At 35.7% G+C, this 18,608-nt stretch overlaps 2 protein-coding genes across 3 annotated transcripts in view; one reads left to right on the top strand and one right to left on the bottom strand.

Moving 5' to 3' along the window:
- Positions 1-92: 92 nt before the first annotated feature.
- LOC114362472 (gastrula zinc finger protein XlCGF57.1-like) lies at positions 93-1,638 on the top strand. Its single transcript, XM_028317906.1, has 3 exons — positions 93-598; positions 725-942; positions 1,631-1,638. Exons 1-3 carry the CDS (start codon positions 93-95, stop codon positions 1,636-1,638), a joined length of 732 nt encoding a protein of 243 aa, XP_028173707.1.
- A 2,482-nt stretch (positions 1,639-4,120) lies between these two features.
- Positions 4,121-18,608, bottom strand: part of Uba4 (Ubiquitin-like activating enzyme 4) — a 25,671-nt gene continuing 11,183 nt past the window's right edge. Inside the window, exons 9-11 of one of the 2 annotated variants that reach the window (XM_028317879.1) lie at positions 9,554-9,660; positions 6,290-6,524; positions 4,121-4,409 (exon numbers count right to left, since the gene is read on the bottom strand). In XM_028317879.1, coding sequence (XP_028173680.1) covers positions 4,255-4,409; positions 6,290-6,524; positions 9,554-9,660 — 497 coding nt within the window. In that variant the 3' untranslated portion in view covers positions 4,121-4,254. Of the gene's footprint in view, positions 4,410-6,289; positions 6,525-7,698; positions 8,586-9,553; positions 9,661-18,608 lie in introns of those variants that run through there. The other variant, XM_028317878.1, reaches the window with a different exon arrangement.

Genomic DNA, 18,608 nt, shown 5'->3' with positions numbered 1-18,608 from the left:
CTGAAGTAAACACACGTAAAGTTGACTTAACTTCAATTAATAATGCAGGTGACGTAGGAAGTTCTAAAGATAATAATATAAACAATAATAAGATGTTCCCATGCCATCACTGTGGAAAAAAGTTTTCACGTACCGATCATTTGACGCGTCATATTAAGATTCATACAGGTGAAAAACGGTTCTCATGTGAACATTGTGAAAAAAATTTCAGCGATAAAAATCATTTAGTAACACATATACGAACACACACACGGGAGAAACCGTACTCATGTGAACACTGTGGAAGTAATTTCACACGCAAAAGTATTCTAATAACACACAAAAGGACACACACAGGGGAAAAACCATTTACATGTAAATATTGTGGAAAAATATTCAATCAAAAACCCAATTTAAAACGTCATATAAGGATACACACTGGAGAAAAACCATATTCTTGTGAACATTGTGGAAGTCATTTCAGACAAAAAGATACTTTAATATCACACATAAGGACACACACAGGGGAAAAACCATTTTCATGTGAACATTGTGGAAAGAATTTCAGTGATAAAAGTCATTTAAAACGTCATATACGAACACACACAGGGGAGAAACCGTACTCATGCAAACACTGTGGAAACAAATTCTTTGAAATAGGGAATTTAAAACGTCATGTAAGGATACACACAGGGGAAAAACCATATTCGTGTGAACATTGTGGAAAGAATTTCAGAAATAAAAGTCATTTAGTAACACATATACGAACACACACAGGGGAGAAACCGTATTCATGTGAACATTGTGGAAAGAATTTCAGTGATAAAAGTCATTTAAACTGTCATATACGAACACACACAGGGGAGAAACCGTATTCATGTAAATATTGTGGAAATAATTTCAGTGATAAAAGTCATTTAGTATCACACATAAGGACACACACAGGGGAGAAACCGTATTCATGTAAATATTGTGGAAAAATATTCAATCGAAAACCCAATTTAAAACGTCATATAAGGATACATACTGGAGAAAAGCCGTTTTCATGTGAACACTGTGGAAAGAATTTCAGTGATAAAAGTAATTTAGTAACACATATACGAACACACACAGGGGAGAAACCGTATTAATGCAAACACTGTGGAAACAAATTCTCTGGATTAAGAAATTTAAAATCTCATGTAAAGATACACACTGGAGAAAAACCATATTCATGTGAACATTGTGGAAAGAATTTCAGTGATAAAAGTTATTTAGTAACACATTTTATATTATTATACGAACACACACAGGGGAGAAACCACACTCATGCAAACATTGTAGAAAGAAGTTTATTACCAAAAGTGCTTTAGGACGTCATGTTAGGATACACATTGGAGAAAAACCGTATTCGTGTGAAAATTGTGGAAGTAGTTTCAGTCAAAAAAACGATTTAAAACGTCATTTAAGTACACACAGCAGAAAAACCATATTCTTGTGAACATTGTGAAAATAATATTAATTTTGAACCAATTAAAATTTTGTTTATATTGATAGTCAGGGCGTTTTCTAATGATGGCATGAAATAAAAAAGTGTAATATTTCCAATTTAAAATATTCTTTCTAGCATGGCTCGCTAGCAAAAATATTTCTCTCTTCTTCTTGTTTCCAGATTTTTGATTTTGATTTTGAAAAAAAAAACTTATTTAGTTAATAATTATTTAGAGCTAAGGTAGCTTAAAATGTTTTTTTTTTTCAATTTTCATTATAATTTGTAATTCTTAATAAAATATTATTTTTGAATTATTGTTTTATTTAATTTATTTAAGGATGGAGGCCGCTACCAACCGGTCATTATGGAAATTTTCAGCAGTGGACGTCCTGTGGCTGAAATAATGATGATGATTGTTTTATTTAGTTTAATTTTAACAGCGCTAGACGCAAAATTAGCTCTCTCAATGCAATGTTTTGGGTTCAAATCCCAGTAAGGGCATATTTTACAACACTATTCAGGTATCTGATTAGGTAGGCTTGAAGTCAAACTGATTGATAAGAAATATAATTTCATGCTTTTATTACAACTAATTATTGCCCGAGGCTTCGCCCGTGTAGATTTCGATTCTACTACTGCTATAGCCTATGTTACTTAGGGATAACATAGCATTCTAAGGGTAAAAGAATCTCTGAAAGCAGTTCAGCAGTTTTTGAGTTTATCCGTTACAAACATACAAAAATAGTACGAAACATCTCTTTGAATTAATGAAAAATTAAAGACAAATTGTCAATTTTTTCATGGTCTATAATTGATTTTATTGATTGTATGAGTTTTTCATTTTGCTATCGATGTTTTTGAGATACACAAACTGTTGCTGATGTATTTTTCTAGATATCTCATTATTATGTGCTGTAAGTAACTATACTTACTTAACTTTTTTAGCAATTTTAAGTAAATTAAGAAAATATAAACGTCTCTACAAGATAACTATTATAATTATTATTTACCTACTATACATAAAGATGAATGATTTAGTTAAATTAGACTACATTTTACACCCACAAGGTGGACCGACGACATCATAAAGGTAGTAGGAAGGCGCTAGATGCAGGCCGCTACCAACCGTTCAATATGAAACTCATTGGGGGAGGCCTATGTTCAGCAGTGGACGTCCTGTGGCTGAAATGATGATGATGATACTACATTTTAGTTATGCTCATCACTATAAAAACATGTCAGTCAAGAAACTATAGCAGGACAAAAAATTTAACCAAATACGAAACCCAAACAAATAAAATTGTCAAGCCCATGGTCAAACTAGCTACAAAGACAACAACGCAAAGAAGTAAAAATAACAAGAAAGATTTAACAAAGAAGAGAAAAGAAGTTAAGAAAGTGATGAGGACCAGTGAAGATCTGATGTACGATTTAGATGGTGTTAACTTGACCATTGATTGGTAAATAATTAAATTGTTGAATAAATAATAGATTTTTTAATACAGGGTGTTAGGTAAATGGGTATATGAGCCGACACTAGCCCATGTTAACATGGGCATATAAATGGTATGGTGAAGTCAGAAATTTGATATCATCATTTTATTTTATTTTAACTGTCATACAAAATAAATTTTATAAGATCCGATTTATATTATAAAAATTAAAATAATTAAAATGAANCATATAAATGGTATGGTGAAGTCAGAAATTTGATATCATCATTTTATTTTATTTTAACTGTCATACAAAATAAATTTTATAAGATCCGATTTATATTATAAAAATTAAAATAATTAAAATGAAGATATCAATTTTCTGACTTCACCATACCATTTATATGCCCATGTTAACATGGGCTAGTGTCGGCTCATATACCCATTTACCTAACACCCTGTATAGTTGTTGCAATTCACGAAGGCGAGTGAGCTTTACATGTGTGGTGGCTCGCGTACAGCGAGCGCATAAAAAAAATCTATGAAGATTTTAGTTCTTGAAAGTATCTGCTAGGGGCGCTGTACAATCCGTCATACATTTAATGACATTTTTTAACGCAGTCGTTAGTGAAGACGTTTGATGTAAATTCACACTAAGCCCCCTAATCGTTTTTCAAAAGTTGTGATAGACATTACACTATCGTTATGTGCATGTACACGTACACACAAGTAAAGCTCACTCGCCTTCGTGAGTTGCAACAACTATAATATAAAATCAATACAGCGCAGTCTGATCCCAAACTAAGTAGGTAAATTGAAATACAAGTTTATTGCACAATGCACATACTTTATTCGTATCAAATGTGTAAAACATAACAAAAACTATTCGAGATTACTTATATTACTATTCTTAAAATTCAACTAAGTACATAATTACGATAAATACAGGTGATATAATAATATTATAATGGTATATACTTTTGAAGCAATATTTAAGTAGAGTATAGCACTAATACGAAACACAATAACTGTAAATTCTCGATTGAATTATCTTTGATAATTATATTCTTACTGGTATTGTTACTGTTTTTCAAGGCCTCACGATATTTACTACTACACTGTCCATATTTTATACTAGCGGTCGCCCGCGACTTCGTACGCGTGGATCCCGTTTTACCCCCTTAGGGGTGGAGTTTCGTAAAACCCTTTCTTAGCGGATGCCTACGTCGTAACATCTACCTGCATGCCAAATTTCAGCCCGATCCGTCCAGTAGTTTGGGCTGTGCGTTGATAGATCACTATGTCAGTCAGTCAGTCACCTTTGAGTTATTATATTAGACTATTGGTTGTAACACTAGACTTATAGTTATTTTAGTAGATCGGAAAGTTATTATCGACCTCCTTAGACCAAGCATGCAGACCTCCCTTCAGATCAGCTATCTTGTCTTTGTGAGGGTCTTCTATAGCGTCTATGACCGCTTGCGCTGCAATTTGCGAGTCGTTGCCGCGTCTGCATATGAAGACCACTGAAAGAATATAAAAAGCATATAAATAAACATCATCGTGATCAGGTTATTTCACTACAAGCTTTATATTGACTTCACTTGTTAGTATGTGTGGGACAAATCTTGCAACTGAATTTAAGACCACTTCTCCTCAACCGATTTAGCTGAAATTTGGTATACTTATGTAAGTACGATGACAATGCAATATTATGGTACCATTGAGCTGGTCTGATGATGGAGTCGGGAGGTGGCCATAGGAACTCCTAAACAAAACGGCGGAAACTCGTCGAGTTTGGGTTCGTTGGATTTGACTTTTCGAGCACTTTACTGTTAGATAATGTCCAGGGTCCTGAGATTAAGATATAACTAAAAAGTGTAAAATAAAATTATAATAAAAATAAACTTTTTAAAAACAAGCTTTTATTCTGAATTTCGAAAGCTTGTAGCGCAAACAGAGAAAAAGAGGAATAAACTCCATGCGCGATACAAGCTTTTGAAATTCAGAATAAAAGCTTGTTTTTAAAAAAGTTTTTTTAGTCTCCACTGCAGGAGCAAGATTCTCTCTTATTTACGAGGCAAGTGGAGGATTTGGCTTACGCTGATTGGACGGTTGAGGAGGCCTTAAGTTCGCATATTTAAGTCCCTTATGCCCGTTTTCACCATCAATCCCTAATTTTTAAGTGACTCCTATGGTAACACATAACAGGGATTTTGTTTTCAAAGGGGTCACTTAAAAATTAGGGATTGATGGTGAAAACGGGCATTAGTCGATTACGATAAAAATGCGAACATAAGGCCTCCCCAACTAGTCTGGCCAGAGCGTGGGGAGTGTAGGCCAAACCCTCCATTTGTCTCTGGTACCTACATTAGACGGTCTTGCCCCTTTTTGATGAAACTCACAGGCAATTTTTATCAAAACAAAAGTATTTCATCCACAGGTGCAACAAATTAAAATTGTATATACAGCGTGTCCCAAAAATAGCTCACACTGACATCAGTACAATTTCAAAAAAAAATGTTCAATACTCAATATTTTATTGCATCCATTATGTTCTTAAAATTAGAACATTATGGGCCATTTAATTTATAAACTGCATGTATTTTATTTGTGACCTAAGTGTATGATATGTTTATTTTATTTTTAAGCTTGTAAGCGCTTTGGACCTGCTCTGTAAGCTTACAAGTGTTTTGCATTAATAAATAAATAAATCAGTGTAGTTTAAGATATAACTGAAACTCATGAGAGTTGAAACTTTTATGAACATGTTAGGCTTGTTCGATGCGTCTTATACCAGGTTTATGCCCGTTTTCACCATCATTCCCTAATTTTTAAGTGATCCCTATGGTAACACATAGCAGGAATTTTGTTTTCAAAGGTGTCACTTAATAATAAGGGATTGATGGTGAAAACGGGCATTAAACTAGCAATAAAACTTGCAGAAGTTGACTTCCGCAAGCTGTTTACCACTGTGCAAATAGATGTGGCAAGCCAACTTCTGCAAGATTCACAGTGTGGTGACAGCTTGCGGAAGTCAACTCCTGCAAATTATATTTTTCAAAGTCAAAGTCAAAATTTCTTTATTTGTTTAGACTAATAAATAGTTCAAATTTGTAGTTTAAACCTCGCTTTAGGCCCAGCTATAGATCGTTTCATCCACTCGGCCGCGCCCCAGCAATGTGTGGTCCCGGTCGCGCGGGGTGCGGGGAGTGTGGTCCGAGCAATCCGTAAGGCATTACTGTAGTGTGCGTGTGCACTCATGGAGCATTAGCGTGTACCGATAACACTCAAACATTCGCGGAAGAATGGTGGGGCGCGTCCGAGTGGATGAAACGATCTGTACCTGTGTCAGTGTGACATTTTAGGACGACCTGTATGTAAAATAACACAGGACAATACCAACCTTTCCTAGCACACCTCCTGACTTCATCCAGCAATTCCACCAGCCTCCCTCCCCTCAAACTGTCACTAGGCCAGTTGACAGTGCCCTCTATTCGGCACATGTTGAACTCGGCGGCGCTTCTTACGTCCACTAGTAGAGGCCGCGTGTGTTGTAAGTCCTCCCCTTCGGTGAGGTAGCGAGAGAGGCTCGGAGGAGATATACGGCGAAAAGACGGCAAAATGTTTAAATCTAAATCCTAGAAATAGAAATGTCCGTATTTAATTTGAGATTCTGGGGTGTTTTGCTACCTCAAAGGCATAACGGGGTGTATTAATACCCCAATCGTGAGGACGTTAGTTTACAAATTGAGATACTAATGCCCGTTTTCACTATCAATCCAGATCAATCCCTAATTTTTAAGTGACTTCTATGGTAACATATAACAGGCATTTTGTTTTCATAGGGGTCACTTAAAAATTAGGTATTGATGGTTAAAACGGGCATAAGGCTGGGTTGCATCATTGTTGACAAACGTCAAAAATCTGTCAAACTCCGTACAAAAAGCACCGGTTATCGTTAAAGTTACGGTCAAAGTTAGGTGGTGCAACTCAGCCTAAGACACTAAAGTGCAAAATGTCACCAAAGATCCTTGACTTTTTTAGGTGTAAATAAGGCCCAACGTTCGAAAAAATCTCGTGCATCGTCCTCAAATCTAATACTAGCAATTCCAATAAACTGACTGGTTGATTTAATCATTACTAATTTAAATACAAAGCAATAATGAAAAAGAAAGAAAGTTAAATAAAACATCAAATTAATAAATAAAATATTATATTTATATTTGAATAAGTTACATTAAATATGTACCTATTAGTTTATTGTACTTAGTACTTACTAGCTTTTACCCGCGGCCTCATCCGTGTGAAATTTAGTTTAAAAACCGACTTACACACTTAAAATATGTACTTGTACTTTGGCCAACTCAATAACGTTTAAATTATAGCCTATTTTTATTTTATCTGACAAAACAATAAAAATAAACATCAAAATTTCGTTTAGTAGTTTTTGTGTGAGAGAGTAACAAACATCCATTCATACTAACAAACTTTAACATTTATAATATTTTAGTAGGAAAATTATAAGTATACATACATAGAGTAGCTTATTACATAATTATTGAGATCTAGAATAATATGTATTGCAAATGGTATTATCAGTATTATATCGACTATAGCTGGTCTGCGAGCACGTGGAATTTTGTCCAATGACTCCAAGCTACCCATCCTTATCGCTCGCGCGTAATTATATTGCTGTCGCGGCTGTGCGACGGGCGCCCGCAGTGAGTGTGCGAGCGCGACAGCAACATAATTACGCGCGAGCGATAAGGATGGGTAGCTTGGGGTCATTGGACAAAATTCTACGTGCTCGCAGACCGGGCTTTAAAAGATAAACTAGCCTATTACCACTGATTATAATAATAACTAATATCATTTTGATCTATTACTTTATCAGGTTCTAAAGTTTGATAATTATTAATACTCGGCAATACATTATGTTCGCTAACCAAATCACAAACATCATTCTCATTTTTTGGTTTGAAAAACTTAATATTCTTCACTCCTATAACTTTTGAGAACGTTTTCCTTGACGCCGGATTTATATTTTGACTTTTCATGTCTTTTATATACTGATTATACAACTGATGTTTGTTTTTTATACAGTCTATATTTATATATTTAATATCAGTGCCGGAATTCCTGCAGTATTGGCACTTTGGAGGCCGCTGCGGCAAGTTGTCTATGTACGAATCTACGTTTAATGATTTTACTGGTTTTTTGCGAGTTTTTGGCTTATCGTCGCTGGATAACCAGCATCTAACTGTAGGCTCTTTAATTCCTAGAGTATTTAAAAACATAGTTCTGCAAACTACTTTTCTTTTGCTGTTTATTTTTAGATGATACACTCTGGAATCAACTTTTCTTGATACCTCCCCTTTGTGTTTCGGCCTTCTTCGTTTAGGAGGTACTGTTTCAACGAGGGACCTCACGAAATTCTTCTTCTCTTTCCAGTCTAAGTCGTTCCAGAAGTACTTAAATATCTCCTTTCTTTTTCCCTCGTCCAACTGTCTACAGCATCTTGGCTTCTTCAAGCAAAACTCCGAAGAACACGGCGGCCCGATTTTTCTTTCAGATTTCAGTACATCTTGGAAATACTTTCTTTTATCATCAGATTCGCGTACAGATCGAAATCCGTAGTAGCTTTGGCCGTTCATGCGTTTCTCTTTCTCCAGTTTGCGTATTCCGGATTTTTGCTTTTTCTGCAACAAATTTTTTTTGGGTAAATATACTTGTACGCCATCTAGTGGCGAATTAAGCAAAGCTTCAAGTACTATTATGTACCAGACAACGAATATAAATTAAGTAAGTACGTTTAGTTTAATAACAAAAAAAAAATAACGCCCGTATTCACAAACGTTACTATGAGGTCTCACAGTGCGCGTGGACGCACAGGGTGACACACGAACCAATCATAGAGCTCTATTCAACGCTGTGCGTTCGATTTGCTGCTTCACTTAAGCTCGTTTGTGAATACGGGTGTGAAAAAGCTTCTATTTAAAGACTATAAAATCAAAACCGCGAATGTTCTAGACAATTTTGATTCCAATTATTTTATGTAAATAAATAAATTAAAAATTAAACTTACCCCACAAGTCCCAAAACATAACATTCGCAGTTTTGAAACACCAAACACAGAAAAACAAAAACGTGCTTTCGAATTTTTTCATTTTCTTTTTATTTTCAATTTTTTTTTCGTATTCCGTGCCCGTGACTGCATGCGTGGATTCCGCTTTTGCGTGAAAATTTGCTTGCCACACCTGGGAATCGAACCAACTAAAATCTGTTAAAAATTACACCCTGTATTTTTATTGCATAGATAGGGTTAACTATAAGGATGAAATCTCTCTAACAAACTTAATAAATTAAATGAAAGGAAAACCATGAAATCTTATTTTTTTTTAATTATTTACAGAAAATTTTCGGAAATCTTAGAATGCAGTTTTTTTTTCTTTTCAAAAATGAAGGAATTTTTTCTTTGAGTAAAATTTTCTATTTACAGCATTAAGGGTACTTTCCCTTCAGGTGGCATTACAAAATTCCACCCAATACTCAATCGTTTATTGCATAACCACATTAGCATTCACATTAGGTCTTACAATTCAGGCAGTTATACAATGTGGACCCAGTTAGGGCACACCCTGTATGTATATTTAGATTTATTACCAACCTTCTCAGTGGCCTGTGACTTGCAGAAGGCCTCGTAATCTATCAGCTGGGACACCGCTGGTTGCTCGGAGCATCCGGCGCAATTTGCGTTGCGACCGCGCAACTTCACTGCAAATATACAAAATTACAAACAAAGTAACAAAACTATTCCCATCTCTCGTTCCCACCGCTGCAACTCCTGTGTAGCCAGGATCTACAGCTTGACCGCCAATAACCCAACCAGTGAAGGTCAAGTTTGTCCCGGGGGAAAGTTAAACTGTCATTGGACCCGCAACGAAATTAATCAGAAGAACATAGGAGGAGTTCGAAGATAAGACAAAAATCTAACCTACTTCAAAAAAAATATAAATAGAAAGATAATTACGTTATTAAAGGGACAGGCAGTCGTCTGCGGGACCAGTTTAGAGTGGACGTGTGCGCAAGTTTTTAGTTAAATCCATAAATTCTAACAGTGTAACTCNAATGTATCTCCTTTTTATTCTGGAATGTGTGTCAAATTATACAACTAAAAAACATACTCCTATATTGTAATTATGTCTGGTCACACTCAATAAATATTTTATCCACTGATAAGCGGTTCTGGTACTCATTAACCTATAAAATATCACTACTCGTAACACTACATATAATACCCACTATTTATTTAAACCAATTAACTACAACACATTTTTGTAGCATCACTAAAAATGGCTAACAATATAACTATTTATTACCAGAACTGCCGAGGCCTTAGAACCAAACTCGACACACTTTTTACAAATATACTTACACAATCATACGATATCATAATACTAACGGAGACTTGGCTGCATGCTGATATAAATGATACTGAATTTATAGATAACAGGTATTGGGTATTCCGCGCGGATCGTGATCGGGTGGGCAGCGGCCGCAGTGACGGCGGGGGCGCTCTGATCGCGGTCTCGCGCGCACTGTGCCCGGCCGGCTGCGCGCCCGCCGCCGCTGCGTACTCCCCACTCCCGCCAGTGATTGATCATGTTTTTATAGAATTCAAACTGGCTAAGCGATACATATGTATAGGTGCAGTTTACATTCCGCCAAGGCAAAATCATGAGGTATATATTAGTTACTTAGACATGTTAGAAAATCGGTTGCTTGGCAGTAATAGTGGTATTACAGACTTTTTCATAGCCGGAGACTTCAATTTGCCCGAGCTTGTTTGGATAAACAATGAATCCTATAAACAATACCCTAGTATTGAAGATCTCAACCAAACCCATATAAATATAAATAACTTTATGGCGGAACTAAACTGTTTTCAATTGAATACATTAAGAAATAATAATAACCGTATTCTGGACTTGTTTTTTACCAACAAAACTGATTGTACGTTATCATCTGCGGAAAGCACATTGCTTCCTATCGATTGCCATCATCCACCATTCTGCGTTTCAGTTATATGTGAGGTGAAGCAGGATTACATGCGGCCTAAACCATACTTGAGGTACTGCTTTAGAAATGCAGACTATGATAAAATTAAACAGGAAATTGCAGATACTAACTGGGATGAAATCTTTTTTAATAAAAATGCTATTGCTGCAGTATCAGTATTTTATGAAATAATTTATAATATTATTGAGCGTTATGTACCTAAAACTAAATACCATAATAAGACGTCCGTATACCCTGCCTGGTTTACTCCTACATTAATTAATCTTTTTAATAAAAAAAACCGTGCCTGGATTAATATGAAAAAATATAATAATCCATCTAATTATAACATATTCTCTATATTAAGGAAACAATTCAAAACCTTGTCAGAAAAATGTTACAAAACATACATGGCAAAAGTAGAAAGCAGCATAAAAATTAATATTAAATACTTCTGGAAGTACATGTCGCAACGCCGTAATTTGTCTGAAATACCGTGTAGTGTACAATACCAAGGTTCTATCTCACGTAGTCCTGAAGAATGCTGTGAATTATTTAGTAGGTTTTTTCAGTCGGTATTTCAGCCATCTTCTGTACCTGATGATCTTTGTATTGACGATTATAATTTAGCATATGAAAATACTCCTGATCTTATGATTCACGACATTAAAGTATCTAGGTTGCAAGTGGAAAAAGTCCTACAAATGCTTGATACTTCTAAGGGCGCCGGCACTGATAACTTGCCAGGAATTTTCTTTAAGGTAACAGCGTCTGTGATTGATCTTCCTCTTTCTTATATCTATAATAAATGCTTATCTGAGGGGGTTTTTCCTGACATCTGGAAGAGTGCAAGAATAGTCCCAGTTCACAAAGATAGTTCCAAGTCTGATGTTACAAATTATCGGCCAATATCCATCCTGCCCATTCTTTCCAAGGTATTTGAACGCCTGGTTCACGACGCCATTTATCCACACTTGCACAATATCATCTTAGAAGAACAACATGGTTTCGTAAAGCAGCGTTCTACAATCACTAACCTACTAATTTACACATCGGACCTATTTCAAGCACTTGACGCTAATACTCAAACTGACAGTATTTATACTGATTTCAGGAAAGCATTCGATTCAGTTGACCATAAAATACTACTCCAAAAAATTGCATTTAATGGTATACACGGTAACCTATGGCGGTGGTTTAAGTCATATGTGTCTCACAGAACACAAAGAGTCGTGATCAAAGGTTCGGAATCCGAGGTTGCCTACGTTACCTCTGGTGTCCCACAAGGATCCATCCTAGGCCCTCTTCTGTTCGTGATCTTCATAAATGACGTTAAACATTGCTTTAAACACAGCCGAATTCTATTATATGCCGATGACCTCAAAATTTATAGAAGTATCAATAGTCCAGAGGATCACCTATTGCTTCAAGATGACCTGACTAGATTTAACCACTACTGCTCCCTAAATCACCTACAGCTAAGCCTTAACAAATGTAAAATAATTACTTTTACTAAAAAAAAGAAAATTAGTAAGTTTAACTATTCTCTAGGCGGCAAGGATCTTGCAAGGGTTAGTTTTATTAGAGATCTGGGAATTACTCTTGATAGTAAATTACACCTTGACATTCATATACAAAACATAATCAGTAAAGCATTTAAAATGTATGGTCTTGTCATGCGTTCTAGTCGTGAATTTAAAAACTCTAATACACTTATTTATCTCTTCAAATCCCTTGTCAGGCCTCAATTAGAGTACGGAGTATCTATCTGGAACCCGCTTTATGAAAAATATAATCACAGCATTGAAATGGTCCAAAAAAAGTTTTTACGCAGAGTCCATTACAAATGCTACCGCAAGCGTCTGTCATATTTGCTCTTGTTAAAGAAATACAAACTCCTTGACTTAAAGTCTAGACGCTCTCAACTCGATGCCAGGCTATTATTTGACATCTGCAGCAATAAATATGACTGCACTGATTTAATAAATCGCATCAGCTACTCGGTACCAACACGGACTCACAAGCGATCTTCACGCACCAATCCGCTTTTTGCGGTTACTAAGTCTCGTACAGCGGCTGGTGTCCGATCCCCCCTTCGCCGCATGCTTGATACTTATAATAAAAAATTTAACTCCATAGATATTTTCACATGCAGTGCAGGATCCTATAATAGAGAAATCATAAAATTACTAACTAACATTTAATACTAATTCACATTCACACACACTAAAAACCTATTTTACATACACTGATATTCATAAGAACACTAGCGCACTTATACTGCGCACACATCGCCAACAAACCAATGAAATTAATTTCGACTATGTAATAAGAACTTAAGTCCCGCATTTTCATGTTTATTTCCATTTAACGTAAAATGTAACCATCGATGTTGAGTTTACAATTGTTAAGATTCTTTTTTCATATAAGTTTTAGTTTAAGTTTATTGTAAACTTGTTTGTGGTTCATACAATAATTAAAAAAAAAAAAAAAAAAGGAAGAAGCATATTTAATTTTATAAACCCGGAAACGGATCGTAACCGTACCAACTCGAGCCGGTTAATATATTCTTCACTAGCTTTCCGCCCGCGGCTTCGCCCGCGTGGATTTTTTTCTGTCACAGGAAAATTTTATCGCGCGCGTCCCTGTTTTAAAAACCAGGATAAAAACTACCCTATGTCCTTTCCCGGGACTCAAACTATCTCTATGCCAAATTTCATCAAAATTGGTTCAGTGGTTTAGACGTGAAAGCAAGACAGACAGACAGAGTTACTTCGCATTTATAATATTAGTACAGATAGTACAGATTAGTACAGATGTAGCTATATAAAATGGTCAAAAAAGGAATAAAGATGTCAGCTAAGGCTACATGAAATCCCCTACCATCGACAAGGGGAATCCCCTTAAAGCAATGTACACACGATGACGCCACCCCAAAATCGTGGCGATACTCGTTTACTGTAAAAACCTGTCTGATCCGAAACGGGATGATTCTCAAATACATTTTGTATGGGACCAACATTCAAACCTGTTTTTTTTTAATATAAGCAATTTATAAAATACTAAAGCCCGGTCCGTGAGCACGTAGAATTTTGTCCAATGACCCCAAGCTACCCATCCTTATCACTCGCGCGTAATTATATTGCTGTCGCGACTGTGCGACTGGCACCCGCAGTGAGTGTGCAAGCGCGACAGCAACATAATTACGCGCGAGCAATAAGGATGGGTAGCTTGGGGTCATTGGACAAAATTCTACGTGCTCACGGACCTGACTATAATAGGTAATCCCGTTAATTCCTCATGCAGCTTTTGCCCGCGGCTTCACCCGCGTGAAATTTAGTGTGGCACAGATTGATATAAATTATATTTATTTATTTATTTATTTAAACTTTTATGCCAAAATAAATTTGAACATAAGGCGAACTTAATGCACTAAAGCATTCTCGACCAGTTTACTTTTGGGTTGAGCAGAAAAGAAATTATAGCCTTTATGTTATATGTTATTTTGGGTTATAAACAATAATACTGTAAAGTTTCATCAAAACAGTCCGACACCTTCACCGTTCGACTATTGTCGCAGGCATTTTTCTTTAGTTTCTAAAGAATCTCCGGTAATATTACATTAAATAAATGTGTTTGATATGTTAATATATTACACAATTTTCGTGTGTATAGAACGAGGCATTAAAACAAAACTTTTCTTGACCTTGACACGGGGATTCCCCTTCATGGGGTTGTCAGTGTAATAAATATTACCCTAAAGTGGGGAAAATTTTGAGCAGTCGCATTGTGTTGATGTCGGACTTTAAATTCTATAATTTATTCGCAGCAGGGAATAGTATAATATTGGTATTTGTATAATAAGTAAAATTATAAGGACACCAAAATGCCCAAAATAAAATAAAAACTATATTTTACATAGCTTCTGAGTAATTTACACTAATATTATAAGGAAGAAAGATTTGTTTGTTTGTTGGTTTAATAAATTGAATAGGCTATAAAACCTGGAGGAGGACCTGTTTGGTACAATTTTATTTTAATTTTAAGTTTTAATTTGTATTGTGTTGTGCCAAATAAACGTTTTTTATTTACTTATTTAAAACTACCACTGGACTGGTTTTAAGAATTCTTTCAACATTAGAAAGAAGAAAGAAAAATAGTTTTAGAATTAGAATCTTATACATGTCACCGGAAAATAACAAGACTCGTAAGTTGATCAATTTTCTAGGTAGTTGATTAACTCTCGGAAAATAATAAACGGCATTTGAAATGTACTATTTAACGTATGTTTTTTAGTAAGGGGGCGTCCATAAATTACGTGAGACTTTTAGGGGGGGGAGGGGGTCAACGAAAACCTCACTAAATCTCACGTGGGGGAGAGGGGGGATCTCGGAAAATATCACGTAATTTTTCCCGCAAGAAATAGAGTAAAATTGCCAGAAAACTGGGTTATTGAAGTAAAAAAAAATATGATTTTTTTAATGATGATAATGACAATTTATTCCAAACCGTCTAAATCAAATTAAACTAAAAATGCCTCCATCTGCATTATTTTGTGAACACTAAAGATGCAGAATAAATGTCGAAATTAAGAAAATTCGAAATTAAAAAAAAACGTCATCGGCATCGCTATTGCGTAAAAAATGGCCAAGTGCGTGTCGTGCCACGCGCAGTGTAGGGTTCCGTAGTTGTCTGTCGTTACCACAATATATTTCAGAAGCAAGCAATTACTTCATCTAAAGTCACTTTTCATATTTTCTTCTAAGGAATTTTTACTGGTTAAGAAATTGTATAATACATGAGTCAAATGACTATTAGGTACCTACTCTTAAACTAAGTAATGTATCTTAACCGTTATAGTTTTCCTTGAAAAAATTCATCCCTACTTTACATGCAGGGGAGCTACCCTAGAATTTTTTTTTTTCAAAATTTTATTTTACCGTTTTGTCGGCGTGATTAATATACATACCTTCACTAAATTACAGCTCCCCAGTGCCAATAGTTTCCAAGCGAAACCTCGGACAGACAGACAGACATATCGAAACTATAAGGGTTCCTTGTCAGGACTAAGGAACCCTAAAAAATTACATTACATACTTATCAAAATACTATGTAGGTATTCGTAGTTAAAGTAACCAATATTTAGTCAAATTTGACAGATGTCAAATGACAAGTGGTTAAATAACAGAAAATAATGTTTTTATAATAATGTTTAACTTGACTTTTAGTACATTTTTTAACTATTAGTTTACATTTTATTAATATTTAACCATTAGTAGCAAAATTTAACAATTAGTTATTTTAACTATAAATCAAAAAACTGGTCCTAGGTTGAAGCAATTGCTTGTCTTACTAAACGACGGGAAGCTATGGAACCCTGCACTGCGCGTGGCACGACACTGGGGTTACTGATTTTTTCATATAAATCTAATAGACTCGAAGCATAGACATTGCAAAATAGGCATTTTATTAAATATCACGTGAGATTAGGGGGGGTGGGGGAGGGGGTCAGGCAAAATCTCACCAAATCTCACCAAGGGGGGCGGGGGGGTTGAAAAATGGCCAAAATTGTCTCACGTAATTTATGGACGCCCCCTAAGTTGATTAATATACGGCGTCTTGCCGTTAAATCATCCGACAAAGGCAAGGTGCACGTTGATTGGTTAATAGACTCCCGTGCTTTTATACCGCTCCCCGCCACCCGGCCGCCGCCATTACCGGTTTAAACGTAAACAAATCTATCTATTTTCTTTATTTACAGTAGTAAAATTAGCAATTGTTGTTTTGTGTGCTAATAATTCTCATTATAACGTGTCATTTTATTTATGATGAGTGAAATGGAGTCTGTAGTGGTAGAAATAAACAAACTTACTTATTATTAATATAACTTACAATAATAAAACTTTGAGCTCCAATACATTTTTTTAAACATTTTTCATTTATTTAACTATATAGCATAGACGAACTTTAATGTCCCTATCTCTAAAATGTAAATATTAAAACAACAAAATCTAAGTGTCAGTCGACCAATCAGAGAAAAGTGTATTAAGTGACGGATAATAGTGTACCGTCAAATAGTACACTGGGCCACGATTGGCCCATTTGTGGATGATTTTACTTGTAGCAATATAGTTAATTATTAAATTACGGCTAGTTACCGTAAGTTGACCAATTAGCTAAAATTCGATGCGTCAAATAGTACATTTCAACTGCCGTTTGTAATTTTCCGAGAGTTGATCAACTTCCTAGAAAATTGATCAACTTACGAGTCTTGTTATTTTCCGGTGACATACATATTTTTATTGGCGATACGAAGATAGCCGGGTCAGCAAGTCATTTTTCATTTCCAAGTTCTACGTAGTAGTATGTGTGAGAAAATTGGTGCAGATTTTTTGGGTAAATCCTTCTTTTACACTGGCCACATTAAATCTTATTTTCTTGATTTATCTTGATTTCCCATTTTATCAATTTAATGATGATGTTCGTTAAAATTGTGTTGCAATAATGTCAGTTTACTTAAAAAGCTCTAGGGGACATTTTGGTGTCGTTTTAATCACCTATGGATAAGATGACCTAGGTACTAGGTAATCAAAGTGGATTTCTTATCCATGGGTGATCAAAGGACACCAAAGTGTCGCCTGGAATCCATTTTGATCACCCGGGTGATCAAATCCAGGTGATCTAGACCAAAAAGATATGGTTTGTGTGAAATTAGTTTTAGTGAAAATGTGAGATTATAGTGAACATGAAGTGATTTGTGTTTTTATTGTGAAGGAGTGGCATGTGAGTTATTTTTACCTGACTGCGCTAAGGAGGGTTATGTTTTTTGTTTTTGGGTTAGCTCTGTAGCATAAACTTCATGGATGTTAGCTTTATTTCTTACTAGCTTTTTCCCGCGGCATCACCCGCGTGAAATTTCGTTTGTCACAGATCGCCATAAATTATAGCCTACTAGATGACCCGGCGAACTTTGTTCCGCCCCAATGGCAATAAATAAGCAGACTTTTTTTTATTTCGAACGGGATAAAAAGTATCCTATGTCCTTCTCCTGGCTCTAAACTACCTCCCTGACAATTTTCAGCTAAATCGGTTCAGCCGTTCTTGAGTTATAAGTGGTGTAACTAAGACGACTTTCTTTTATTATATAGATATGTTATTCTGGGTTATAAACAATAATACAAAAACCGTTCAGTAGTTTTTGCGTGAAAGAGTAACATACATCCAGACAACCAGACATCTAAACTTTCGCATTTATAATATTAGTAGGATTAGTACGAAGTAGGATTTGAAGTTTTATTTAAAGTTCATTTTTTACTCAGACGGATGTTGTTTTTTTAACTGACTTCACAAAAGGATTCTATGTTCCACTGCTGAACATAGGCCTCCCCCAATGATTTCCACATCGCCCGGTTGGTAGCGGCCTGCATCCAGCGCCTTCCTGCTACCTTTTTGATACCGTAAACGAACTAAAGTCGCTGACATTATGCCGGATTAGCAAGCTGAAGTGGCAGTGGGCAGGGCACATAGTACGCAGAACTGACGGCCGATGGGGCAGCAAGGTTCTGGAGTGGAGGCCGCGTACCGGAAAACGCAGCGTGGGACGTCTCACAAGGTGGACCGACGACATTTATAGTATTAGTGTTTTGTTTTTTAATAATGGCAAC

Source organism: Ostrinia furnacalis, unplaced genomic scaffold, assembly GCF_004193835.3.
Source record: "Ostrinia furnacalis isolate ACB-3 unplaced genomic scaffold, ASM419383v2 OfSCF6522, whole genome shotgun sequence".
NCBI classification, from domain to species: Eukaryota; Metazoa; Arthropoda; class Insecta; order Lepidoptera; family Crambidae; genus Ostrinia; species Ostrinia furnacalis.
Note: the sequence above shows the minus strand (reverse complement) of the source record. Positions and strands in the feature narration are given on the sequence as shown.